Source organism: Sander vitreus, chromosome 1, assembly GCF_031162955.1.
Source record: "Sander vitreus isolate 19-12246 chromosome 1, sanVit1, whole genome shotgun sequence".
Taxonomy (NCBI): Eukaryota; Metazoa; Chordata; class Actinopteri; order Perciformes; family Percidae; genus Sander; species Sander vitreus.
In genome coordinates, this window is record NC_135855.1 from 22,009,914 (window position 1) to 22,023,550 (window position 13,637).

The 13,637-nt window shown below is 39.6% G+C and overlaps 1 protein-coding gene across 3 annotated transcripts in view; it reads right to left on the reverse strand.

The window, feature by feature from the left end:
- Positions 1 to 117: 117 nt before the first annotated feature.
- dennd2b (DENN domain containing 2B) overlaps positions 118 to 13,637 on the reverse strand; it is a 58,477-nt gene continuing 44,957 nt past the window's right edge. For all 3 annotated transcript variants that reach the window (XM_078248024.1, XM_078248016.1, XM_078248033.1), the window contains exons 14-20: positions 13,425 to 13,573; positions 6,278 to 6,455; positions 5,011 to 5,052; positions 3,453 to 3,564; positions 1,811 to 2,050; positions 1,474 to 1,560; positions 118 to 687 (exon numbers count right to left, since the gene is read on the reverse strand). In XM_078248024.1, the coding sequence (XP_078104150.1) occupies positions 653 to 687; positions 1,474 to 1,560; positions 1,811 to 2,050; positions 3,453 to 3,564; positions 5,011 to 5,052; positions 6,278 to 6,455; positions 13,425 to 13,573 (843 nt within the window). In that variant the 3' untranslated portion in view covers positions 118 to 652. The remainder of the gene's footprint in view (positions 688 to 1,473; positions 1,561 to 1,810; positions 2,051 to 3,452; positions 3,565 to 5,010; positions 5,053 to 6,277; positions 6,456 to 13,424; positions 13,574 to 13,637) is intronic.

A 13,637-nucleotide genomic window follows, 5' to 3' on the forward strand; every position in this document is an offset into this window, starting at 1 on the left:
CTGTGAAGCACATCTGTACTGATGTTATTGATAAAACATTTTTTGGGTTGGTATGAGAGGAAAAGTGTCATGTTTCTTTTTGTGTAAGAAAAATAAGGACACATGTATGAGTCAAAATGTATGAGACAAATATTTAACATTTATATGTTTTAGTAAACTCAATACTGTACACTTTAAAGCATTTAAACACATTTTTTTAATAAAAGATTGCAAAAGACTCTATGAAGAGTTACAATCATTTTCTTCATTGTCTTGATGCATGTACAGTTTTTGAATAGGGTTTACACTCCTTAAACAGAGGACAACACTGTGGTGAAATAATGCAAAATGAAAACATAATGAACTGTACATCTTTGCCCATGTCAGGTCACATACACTCACACATTCTTATAACACTTTTCACATGCACACCTGAACATCAGTGGTTACTCTACGGCTCACTCGCTGTGTACCGTCCTGCTATTGCTATCTCATAAGGTACTATATAAACATACACTGAAGAGTATCACAGCCAGCTTACAGTGACATACTATGTACATGTTTACATAAAAAAAACACTGCCAAAAGAAAAGGTGAGTCCTCATAATGCAGAGACTTGAGACATCAGGTCTTCAGTTTGTTGTATGATCGAAAACAGGAGGATGAATTCCCCTCAGTTCTTTTTGTGGAGAAACTTCATTTTACTTCCTGAAAACAGTTAAAAACAAAACCATGTTAAATCATGTAAAATGCATCGATATCTGTTCAATTTAATTCAGGTTATTAAACAGTATATAGGGATTAAACAAGGCTGAGATTATGTTGTGTTTTGTGGTCGGGTTTTGTCTGATTTAACCACTATTCGCCCATCTGCAGTCTGTATGGAGAACATCTGCTAAGGTGTGTGGTGTTGTGATAAAATATTTAAATATCCCCTCCAGACATGTTCAAAGACTATATAGTAATCTGGATCTGGATGAATACACAAAATGTTTACTGCCCGTTTTTATTTGTATTGTACTATGTAAATCATCTTTGAGGACTTTGAAATGTGCTGTATAAATCAAATGTATTATTATTATATTATTATTATTATTATTATTATTATCATCATTATTAATAAAATCCTACTTGTATGTAGCGTTCAAACTGAGCTTTCAGGTGAGCACAGATAAACTTTCCCCCTCCGGCAGATGAATGTGAAAACAGCATTCTAGTGTCAAACTCTGTACAAACATCAATCTGCACAGTGAAGCTTAAACATCCAAGTGAAGTGACAACAAGCTAAACACATTTGTGACCTTTTTGTGAGCTATTGACAGATGTTAGATACAATACTAAGCAGCAATTGAAAGTTGGAAAATTGCTGTGTAGCTCCCTCTGGCAAGATAACATAAATTGTGTGTTTGGTCTAATCTAATAGTGTGAGAGGAAATATTTGAGCAGCCTGATTATTTAAAGAGTCTAGCCTTGTGTGTTTGCTGCAGGACTCACCAAGGCCTTTCAGAAATTTGTTGACTCCACTCTGCTCTGTGTCTGGCAGCTCCTCCAGATACTGGTCCACCCTCTGCTCAAACAGACCTGACAACAGGACAAGACAAGAGATTAAAAAAAAAAGTCTTCAGGAAGTTACAATTATTTTTGTCTGCCAAGGAGAACAGTAATGTGGTGAGAGACCATGCTGATGATAACTTTCAGCCACTAGAGATCAGTATTACTGCAGGGACCGCTCCTGCACAGTTAGTATTATAGTTAGTACAGGGGTGGAACACTTTAGAGAAATGTGTACAGACATTGAAACAACTGCCACTCAGGGTCGAGACCTGTCTACCTTTAGCCCGTGTCTTCCTCAGCTCCCGATCCTGAATGAACCCTGCAAACATCTGAGACTCCATGAAGACACCCAGGAAACGACGGATGCTTTTAGACGCCACAGACTTGCGGAAGGCCTCTCTTTGGAAAATGCGCTCTCCGCGCTCATTCTGAGTGATAAACAGGGAATAATGGCCGATGGTCTCCAGGAAAAAGCGGATGAAGGCCTCTGACACCAGGCTGTTCAAGGAGTTGTACTCTGAAGACACAAAGGAAAAGGGTTTAATCACAGTACTTAGTTTAGTCATTGATAATAAAGTCATAAAACAGACATGCCACACACAGTTTGGCATGTTGACATTTTCCAAGAAATAGCCAGATAGTTCTTAAAAGTCAAATTTAAGTAGAATACAATACAGCAATAAGGGATGTTTTCTATCGTGCTTCGTCAATTTAGCCTGAATTAACCACAAAATGAGAAATAATAATAATGCGGTTGCCTCTTTATTTTTTCTTTTCCTCTTACTTTGGTGTTGTCAAAAGTATTGAGCCATAATAAAGCTATTGGAATATCTGAGTGAGCTTACAGAGGCACAGACATTCATGGCTCTAGAAAAGTTTCATTAAAGAGTCATTAAATAATAATTTCAACATGAGTGGGTAATTTTCTTATTTTCTGCCTTCCCTTGCAGTCTTACATTATTGTTGCTGTTTCCTTTCCTCTCATACTAGTTGTTCTGTAGAGTAAAGGTTAGGTGTCATGGCCAGCTCGTAGGCCTGGCACATGGTCTAAATATATTACAAGGTACTTTAGGAAGAGGAAATTGCGTGTGGTGGTAGTAGTAGCATGTAAAGTCAAGCTTTAACATTCATTTAAACAGACTGTAGGTTGCACAAGCTTTGGTTTGCACATTAGTGAGAATAGTTTGTGATTGACATGCGGCAGATGTAACACAACCACAGACACAGTGTTAGCTGTAGGTTTTATTTTGGAGAACAATGTGGGAAGCAGGGACACAAAGTCATTCCTGTGTAGGCTCTCTTCCTGATTAATGCAGCGACAGGAAACAGTGTGCAAGCCTTTGAAAGAGTAAGATCAGGTTTTCTTAATCATTGTCTCTTCAAAGTCCATTCTTGTCTTATTACTTTCTCAATGAAGCAATACAGTATATGACTCTTGTTCTACAATTAAATCTATCATAGATTCCCCTGGGGTTAAACCCTAAGAAAATCTGATTCCCATACCGGGAGTTGAACCTGGGGCACCTGGGTGAAAACCAGAAATCCTAACCGCTAGACCATATGAGAGATGAAAAGCTAAAGAAGCAGATTTTACCCAAAGATCCAAAACACAACTATTCACCAATAGCATTTCAACAGAAAAAAAAAAAAAAAAAAAAAAAAAAAGCTATATGTCGTGTGCATTACTGTTACTTTTCTATTCACAATTGTACAACTCATTGATGTTTTTTGCCACCATATTACTTATAAAATAATGAACCCTCTGTGGAAAGGTGACTTTATGATTCACTATCAGGAGAAGAGAGACGTCAGAGAGACGTCAGAGTTTCACAGAGATTTGGACTGAACATGTTCTGGCTCTAATTTTACAAAGAAAAGCATCTGTCTTAGTAGGAAGAGTCGATTTGTCACTTATTCACCTTCGTCTGACTCGCTGTCAGAGTCCTGACTGATGATGTCATTCCTCTGCTCCAGCGCTTGCTCAAGAGCTGCCTGAAGTTTCCGCGGCAACAGCGAGGCCTCGTCGTCCATCTATAAACAACCAAAAACACTGCAGTCACCAGAGATAAACAACAACGTTTGGAGAATCAGTTTCAAAGGCTCAGACTTACAACAGAGAACCGCATGTTGTACGACCATGTTTAAAGCGAGACCATGTAATGTTTCAAAGAAGGAAAAACACAATCTTCCTCCAACAAATGAAAAGTTCAATTCATAAGCAATAAAATGCACACTCACTTTTTTGTTGCTTCAGCATTACATGGTCTGGTATGACCAGTAACTTATGATGGCTAATGTTTGCTAACTTTAGTTAAAAACCTAGATAGATATTGCTGCTAACATTCATTACTAAGACAGTTTGCTGACTTTTTGCTACTTTTACATTTCAGCATATCACAGATTAACATTTAGATGGTTTTTATCACATCAATAAAATGATGTGAAATTATATTTCACCAGGAGGCATATTTGTTTTTTTCTGCTTGTGGCCTCTTAAGATTGCATTTAAGATTATGTCTTTTTTTCCTGCATGTTTTGCCCTTATTAGATAGAGGGATGAAATGCATGAAAGGTTGCTGGCAGGCCTCAAACCGAGGACAGTGCGAAAGTTACTTATGAAATGAAGGGAAAGTGTCAGTCAGGGCTGTAGTCATGTCTACCTTTGTCGAGTCCAAGACCAGGACTAGTCGAGACCAAGTCAAGACCGAGTCCAAATAAAAACAGTCAAGACAGAAAAAAAATAATCCTCTTCAAGACCACTTACCTACCTGTTCATAATTTAGGTGATGTGAGAGACAGTATATCTTCTATTTTAAGATGATCATTTTGCATTATTACTTGTAATGATCAAAAAGCAAGTGCACAGTAACACACTGTAGGATCAAATTAGGCCATATTATTTAATTTAAGTAGAGCAATTTCAGTGGTGTAACAATAACATTCTGGACTGCCAATGGAAAATGTAACAAATAGCAAGCAACACAGGTGTCAATAAATAATTAATATGTTCCCATTCTTGAAGTTATTTATTGTCTTGAAGAATCCATAGTACAAAGTGCTCAAATTGGGTCTGTGGCTAAAATGAAAATGATTGATGCCTGATGATTGAGGTATATGACGCAGCCAGGCATATACCAGGCGACCAATGTCAATGCCTGTTTTAGATTTTGAATTAAACCAACCTGTTTTCTGAAGAAGAAAGCTTTATCAATGGTTTTGTGTGGAGAGAGGAAGTTACTTTAGAAAAAAAAGCATATAGTGCTTGACTCGGTCGAGCCCAACTAGAATGTTTGGCGAGTCCGATGGTCAAGTCTGAGACGAGTCTGAGTGCAAATACCAACGAGTCCAAGACAATAGAACAATGTCTCGAGTCCGGACTCAAGTACTACAGCACTGGAGCCAGTATTTTGCGATTGCCACTTGTGGCATCAGTTTAGCAAAAGTTAGTCTTGCTTTTGTTTCTTTTCATAGACTAACCTGCCGGATGAATCGGTCAGTTCCCAGGTCGACCATTAAAGCCTAAGAAAAGAAAAATAAGAGTATATCATTAGTATTCCACCTGCAGTGGAAACGTACATTTGCTCTCCGCCAAACACAATCTGTAAAATAAATTACCATCATCTTCAAAAAAGCTACAGCACACACAAAAAACATCACATTCTTTTAAAAAGATTTTTTAGAAAGGTTTTCATGAGTCAAACAGCAACAGGAAGAGTGACGTAAACAGACGGGTAGATGTTGGCTCTGGACCAACTGCCCATACTAGAACTACTTGAGGTCACTTGCTATGTATCTGTGGGAATGCTTAGACATACATGTACAGTATAAATATAATGTATAGAGGGTTTTTTTTTCTGGGTTTGCAGATTTCTGAAAAAAGTCATGGCTTGACTTTCAATACAGATCTTTTCAGGTAAACAAGTAGACTGATGAACAAGAATAAAGCGGATTCTTTCACGGAAAATTTGTTTTATTGTAGGACTGCAACTAACCAATATTTTTATTCATCCATTAATCTACCAATTATTTTCTTGATTCATCGATTCATCGTTTGGTCAGTAAAATGTTAGGAAATCATGGTAAACGTCGATCACAAGTTCCCAAAACCCTTGTTGACTTTTGAAAATGTCTTTTTTGTATTGAAGCTGAACGAATCAATATTTTATATAAACAATGGATCAAATTATTCGAGTGGACCGAGTGAACTGGACAGATAAACAAAAAAGAAAAGAGAAAATGATCACCCAACTCAGCAGATCTACTCAGCTCTACCGAGCATTTCCATAAGTCAACTCCATACGGTGATAATATGTCAATGTTGTGTTTAAGGCTTGTTCCACTGCCCCCAAGTGACCAAAAGAACTATGAATTTCAGTTGCTCTGGTCTCACATATATATAAAATGTGACAACAGTTTTTAATCCTTTTCGTTGGTTGGAAAAGACCTGGCTGGTTCCTTTATATAATTAGACGAAAGCCAGAGGAGGTCAAACAGACAGACAATTTATAATAAAGTTACTCTGAATCTGTATTGTTGTAATTTATCAGCCAATACACTAATATCCACTATTTCAAGAAACAGGCTTCAATCAGAGAAAGACGAGAACAAAGAGAGAGAGAGACATTACAATCAGGGACATATGAATAATGAAGGAGACATCGGTCTGAAATGTAAAACTTAGAGTCTGGAAAAGAAACTGCACAGAGGTAGACGGTCAGAGAAAATGCAGAAATGGTTTACTCACCTCTTCCACAGGCAACTCCTTGAGCTTGGGCAAAGAGCTAGACAGCAGCCCCACCAGGAAGGGAGTGGGACAGCAAACAATATCCAACATGGACCCAGGCAGCACAGGGATGAAGGTGTGTTGCCAGGAGAAGGGGTAAAGCAGCGCCACCACTGCATGCATGCAGCTGGAAAGGGTACTGATGATGGGAGACAACAAAAAAAAGGTACACACCATCAAATCACCTTCACACTCACACAACAACGCCCTGCAGAGACCCCACCAGATTAAACTGAACATTGTCAAAACAGAGCAGATGTTTCACGAGATAATGAAAACGTTTTTTCCAGACTGAAAGGGGAGTGGTGGTTTATATGGTCACATTTGCCTAAAAAACCTCCTACTGCAGTCATGAACTTTTGTAAAGTAAAAAATCCTTCAAAATGTTCAAATCACTGAACTATACGAGCACAAATAGTGTATTCAAATCACTAATCTTTCTTCCCAGGTTGCATGACTACTTGATTCTCTTTTCCTTGAAACAGTTACTTTTATATGAGGCGTAACAGCACAGTTTATGTACTCTGGCTTTGACACTTTGTTCTTCCTGCAGCTCATCTGAAGGACAGCAGGATTCAACGGGCCGTATTTCTCTAAAAGACTCCACATTTCAACAGCATTGTTGTGACATTACTGTACTCTGTCTGCGGGGCTGGCGTGACTTTGACATGTTGCTATAGTTAAGCTGGAGGCTTGTTGACGCAACACCAAAAAGCACCAATTTGGTTTAACTCCAACAGCTGTGGTATGAAATGGAGACCACAAATAGCAGCCCGTCTTTCTCACGATCCGTCGCTTGTTGACAGTGACTGACCCTCCTCCCCTCTGTCCTCTACATACTGTCCAGTCCATGTACACAAAGGGAGTGAAAATAAACTGTGGGCCCAATCGCACACACAAACACACACAGAAACACACACAAACACACACAGTGGAGCATTAAATCAGTATGGATCAAGAACAAGACCAGGGATCAAACATGGTATGCAAACGCACCCCACTTGAGATATATACACTTTTAATGAGGAATGTTTTCCGTGGTCGCTGTCATCAACAGCAGACAGAACATCCCAGTAAACATAAGTTACTCCCTTTTATGTGACCTCATTCACACTGAGTTTCAGTTTACAGAGAACATACAGAGAACAGAGACCAGTACCCTAATCAATGTGCTGAGATAAATGACAAAACTCCCACAAACTTTTCCACTCCATTCATTCAGGCTACATGTTTGCCACGGGCCTTTTCATCCTAACTTCCCATGAGTCAAATTGCCAAGATTAAAATGTGTTTTCTTGACAGGGTTAAATAGAATTACACCAGTGAAAACCCAAAGGCTACAATAACCACAGCGTTCAGTCTTTTAAGGCCTTTTCCAGAGCACTCATACCATGAAGCACTAGCAGCTTTGCTTTGGCCGGTCTGATTTCCATTTGCCTGAGGAGGGCTTGATAATTCCTAACAGATCCCGTCTCCTGGGTTTGACGAGTTCCAACAAGGAGTGATGGGGCACAGATCTCAGAAAACATTTGCCACAGGCTACACACGGCCCTACACACGGCCCTACACACCACTGATACCAAAAGGATCAATTACACTCATTCCCCAACCACACACTCATGAGAGAAGATGTACTTGCAATGAAAACACTCTGCACTACCAGAGGTTGCCACTCAACTCTAAAAAAGGGAGAGGGACATTCCGATTAGATCCAGACCAAAACTTCAGACCCTCAGACCACATATGGGTTGAAAAAAAAGAAGAAGAAAAATGTCTCTGGTTTCCTCTTCCACTTACAGGTGAGAATAATAAATAAGTAACAAAAAATGAAATTTCCTGAATGAAAGATTTCCAATTAGACAGCGTCAGCAGAGGGACATTTTAGACAAACCCTGTTCTCTTCTGAATTTGATGATGCTTTATGGTTTTGGGTTTGATTATATAGATAGGTACATATGTTGCAATGTGGTTGTATCAGATTGGATTATGTTGTAAGGTGTTTTTTAGCCATGCAATAGGAGTAGCTCTAGGAATGGAAGTGTTCGTCTGTTAGTCGGTCCACTACTTTGGTCCAGACTAAAATATTTTAGCAACTACTGGATGGATTGCCATAAAATGTTGTTCAATACCTTGATGTTTAACAAATACCTGCAAACGAGTGACATTCTCATCAGACTCAGCTGTATTTTGTGTGTAGCAAATGTTAGCATGCTAACATGTTAAACTAAGATGGCAAACATGCTGATGTTAGTATTTAGCTCAAAGCACAGATGTGCCTAAGTGCAGCCTCACAGAGCTGCTAGAATGTATTTGGACTCTCGTGTCCTCATATACCTACAAGAGGAGGGCACAATGCAATTCCTTGTTTGCCTTTTATGGAGTTTTTATTCACTTTTCAGGGTGCAATAACCCCTGAAAGAGCACAGCTGATTTTGACTGATTCTTAAGCAACAACATATGTGGATTGGTTGGAAAATAAGATTTGACATACCAATTTGATACAAGGTTTGTGAGAATGTTTAACACCAAAATCTTACTAAGCAAGCATAAACTAAGATCCAAAGATTAATCTGAGTCATTTCAATTTGATTGCACACTTAAAAGTTATATAAATTCATGATTCCACTCCCAGGAAAAGAGAGAAGAACCAGTTCCTCAGAGGTTAGGTCTGAGCAGAGCTGTTGTGTGTTGAGGTTTGGGAGCTAATCCTGACATATTAGCTCTCGTAGGTCTGCCAGGTCTGGTTTACTGTGTGTGAGGCTGAACTGGCACACACTCCAGGAAACATGGGATCCAGCGGCTTAGTCTGTGAAGCCCAGAGAAGGAGGGAAAATGTCAGTGTCTGAGACAGAGAGAGGGAGGGAGGGAGACAAAAGCCTGTATCACCACATGCTTCACACCTCTACTAAAGCAGTGCACTATATCTACCAGTCCTGGCATGGCTAAGAATGATTCCATAGACAGAGGACAAAGAGGACTAGACTGAACCACAGCTGTCAGACACCAGCTGTTCTGTAAAGCTCCGCAAAACCATTCTTCAATGTTAAAGCTCTTCCGGGATAACACATAGAAATCAAATAAAGAGGCAGCAGAGTACATATAGTCCTATAGGATTCCTATGACAAGCTGCACAGGGTGTATTTTTATCCACTAGCAGAATGTTCTCTGCTCCCTTAGTCCCCAAATGGTTTTCCCTCACTTCCTGTCTTTAAGGATCTCGAGCCACTGGCTCTTGGTCCTGGCTCTCTGGCTTCACAGAAGGCAACAGCAGAAGCCATTTTACAATGAGAAACGGCTTTCCGGTGGGAAACTCTATACATGTTCTTATTTAAACCACAGTAATGTCTGAGTTTGATCAGCGCTGTCAAGAGAGCAGATGAATGTGTGCAGGTGTATGTGTATATGAGTGTCTACGCGTGGGTGTAAACATTCACAAGAACGACACTGATGTAAAAATCAGCTGGTCAGGCTCTGGCAATGGCCAAGTCTTTCTGGACTCTTTGAAAAACAGAAACATTTCACATGTTTACAGTGTGTGGATTTCACTCTACCTCTGAGTTAAATACCACATGGGAAACTGGTTAAGTTGTTAAAAGCGGTTTTGGATTGGTGCCAGCTCTGCAGAGCGTGTTACAGAAAGTGTTTGAGAATAACAGAAAACTAAATTAAATGAGTATGCTGCCATACTCGTTGATTAGAGAAATGCCAGCAGCGGTAGCAATGATTCTACCTGTCTGAGGATTGCAGTGAGTTGGAGGATTACAGACCTCCAACTCACTTTCAGACTGCTGTATTATTCCAAAAATTAAAAAAGGACACCACAAACTCAACATGGATTGGATACTTCACATTGTACTTTTTGAATACAGTTTTTAGCCACTGGCACAGAAGGGGATCACATTTAACAGCATTATGGGGAAAACAGAGAGTGTATGCAGAAACCAAGCAGCCTCCTCCAGCCTTCTACATACATGTTACATGTAATTTAGCTGACGCTTTTATCCAAAGCGACTTACAATAGCTATATATGTCAGAAGCCGCACGCCTCTGGAGCAACTAGGCGTTAAAGTATCTTGATCAGGGACACATTGATTGATGTATCACAGTAGGAATTGAACCCAGATCTCCCACACCAAAGGAATGTGTCATACACTGCGCCACCACAACCCACTACTCTTCTACTCTTCCCATCTCTCGCCCCCAAACATAGACCTCTCTAATCCATATTTCTTACTCTTCTTCTCTGCTACCTTCATCATTATATGAGGCATCTACTTCCTGTAATAGGCCATCTCTGAAATCAAATATTATGTCATACTTTCAGCTTGAGTGTGGAAATTCGCTTTAAAATAATGCAGGGAAGATGGTGGAACCGTGGGATTAAATCATCTTCACAATGGAATCAAATCAGGGAAAATCATTTTAAGTAAAAGTATTTCACTGCCATGCCAAGAGATAAATCCAGACTTGCACATACCATTTAGTAACCGTCCTCAACTCTAGCCTGAGGACTGACAGAGGCTGTTTACATAAGTCTGCAGCACTGACAAAACTAATTCAGCATCTGCAAGCCCACTGAGTTATTAGCAAGTGCAGAGTGACATAGCTGATGATGAATTTATCTGATTAGGCATCCAACTTGTTATTAAAGGCACCAGATGATGAGTGATCACTTAAAAAAAACTTGTGTAGACTTTCATGCAGAGGCAATAGCCTCTCTAGAAAAAAACAACAACAAAAGGTTTCAGTGTAATATTACAGGAATGTATCACACCAAAGAAACAAGCGATAGAGACCTCACAGAAATCTGTTGCCTTACATGGCTTTCCTCTCATTTCCTGCTTGTATTGGGCTTACATTTTAAGGCAAAGAAACATACATCATGTTCTGCCGACGAGGTATTTTGGGAATGGATTATGTACCGGAGCTCCAGAGGGAGCAGCCCTTTTATCATAGAAGTCATTAATGCTGTCACTGTTTTCAAAAGAAACCAAAACACAAGAGCTGTGTGTATGCATGCATGCTTGAACATTTAAATCCACACACACACACAAATACACACGCACACACACATTACAGTAAGCATCACTGCAAATTTATGACATAAAATTATGAAACTAATTTGTAATTGTCGAATAATAATGTCATAATTTTTTGCAATTTAATTTGTAGTGTTACTTTATGTATCCTTCCTTTACTGCAAACATTTTTGGTACACAATGACAATGCTAACATGCTGATGCTAAGCGGGTACAAACAATGTTCATCATGTTAACCATCTTAGTTTAGCGTGTTAGCATTCTAACATTTGCTAATTAACACTGAATTAGCACTGAACAAAAAGTACAGCTGTGGTTGATGGGAATGTCATTAGCTTTCCAGGTATTGTCTGTAAATTAAAATAGTTTTTGACACTGTTTACTCATAACCACAAATGTCAACCTCATAGTGGTGGCAGAAGAAAAGTCAAAGGATCACCAAAGACATTAGGATTCATCATCTGGAAACCATGAATGAATGCAATTTGTAGCAAATGAAAAATTTCAAAATGCAATGAGTTATGTACTATATGACTGAATCATGTATTTAAAATAGATATTTCACCCCTTTACAAAAATGTTTACCTCTTCAGAGACAGATATTGCGTTGCATCATAAATGATGAAGATATTACAAAATCGCGGCATTGCCTGTACAGTTATACCATCACGGAATTGGGCAATATGTCATGATAATATTGTATCGTGACTTGCCTCCTGGTTCCCAACCAATGGCTCCTTGATGTTATCACTTTTGGTAGTTAAATTATTAACGCCGCTTTAGCCCTGCAACTGCACAACACTGCTTGCAATACAAGTTGGATTTAGCACTTTGACGCCAGCGACACAGGTTGCTGATGTAGGCTTCTTTTTAAATTTGCCATAAGGTGTCAGAATGACTAATCTGGGTTTAGCCAGTTTTGAATAAAATCAAACTGGTTTAAGCTTGTACACCGGACTGGCAAAACCGGAAATCGACCCAACTCTACTGGTAGTGAGCAACAGTAAAATGATTTTCTCCAGGGACACAGAGAGTGCCATAGCTCATTCAGTACATAGGGAGTGAACATGGCATCATAAGTCAAATGGTGACAGTTGAGCCACAGATCACAGAGGGTAGAGTCGCGCACACAGGAAGTGCATTCCTTCTCCTCACAGTCACTGCCCCCACTGACTGTTTGTTTAAACTGGGCTTTGATACATGGAGAGATTACTTCTCCACTCAAATCTACTCCAACTCCACCCTCGCCTCCAATGCTCTAAAAGTACCCCTCTCTTTTCTGTAACAAGAGGACAGACTGGGACACCGAGTCCTTGGAGACTCTTCGCATGATCTTATCAGCCCCACCCGCTTTTCCTCTGGCAGTGACTTATTGGTGTGACCCACTTGACTTCTGGTATCCAAACTGGCAGCTAACTGGCTGGCTGACTGACTGATCTGTTGCCTGACTCTGACACTAATCATTACATTATAATCAAACAGTTCAACACATTGTGTATCTGTTAAGCCCCAGCTAAGAAAACCACAGCATTTTGCTACTATTATGTGTCTGTGCGTGTAGACAGGTTGTTGCAATTCTGTCATCATCAGCCAGGATGAGTCTATGACACAAGCTAACAGTCTGTTAAAAGTTTTTGGATAAGAAATGTTTCAGTAATTGGATGACTATAAAACACTATTTATTTTGGCAACGTTACTAAAAAATAAAATATGTAAAAAATTTGGCTCAAAGAGAGCAAAAGCATCAGACCAAATGTCTCACAATGCAAGAGGAAAATAAATATAACCCAGTGAAATAAAAATCAAATGCTTTTTTTTTTTCAAGATGTTACAGAGTGGCTGGGTTGGTTCAGTGGGTAGAGCAGGCACACATATACTTGGAGGTTTATGTCTCGACACAGAGGTCCAGGGTTCGAGTCCGACCTGGGACGATTTCCTGCATGTCTTCCCCCTCTCTCTCCCCTTTCTCACCTAGCTGTCCTATCAAATAAAGGTGGAAAAGCCCAAAAAAGAAAGATGTTACAGAGATGAGTCACTGTCGAGGGAGTAAGACAAACTTGTAGCCTTACCTGAGTTTATCAGCCACAAAAATGACTCGACGCTCCAGCAGCAGTGAGGCAAAGACTCGTATCACCTGCCGTACACTGAGGCAACTGAACAGACTGTCAAAGTCCACATGTTCCAGTCTGGAGTCAGTGGGACGCCTCAGCTCGATGACCTGAATGACCACAAAAATGTGAAATTTAGTTAACATCACAATTTGTGGATCTAATTAACTAAGA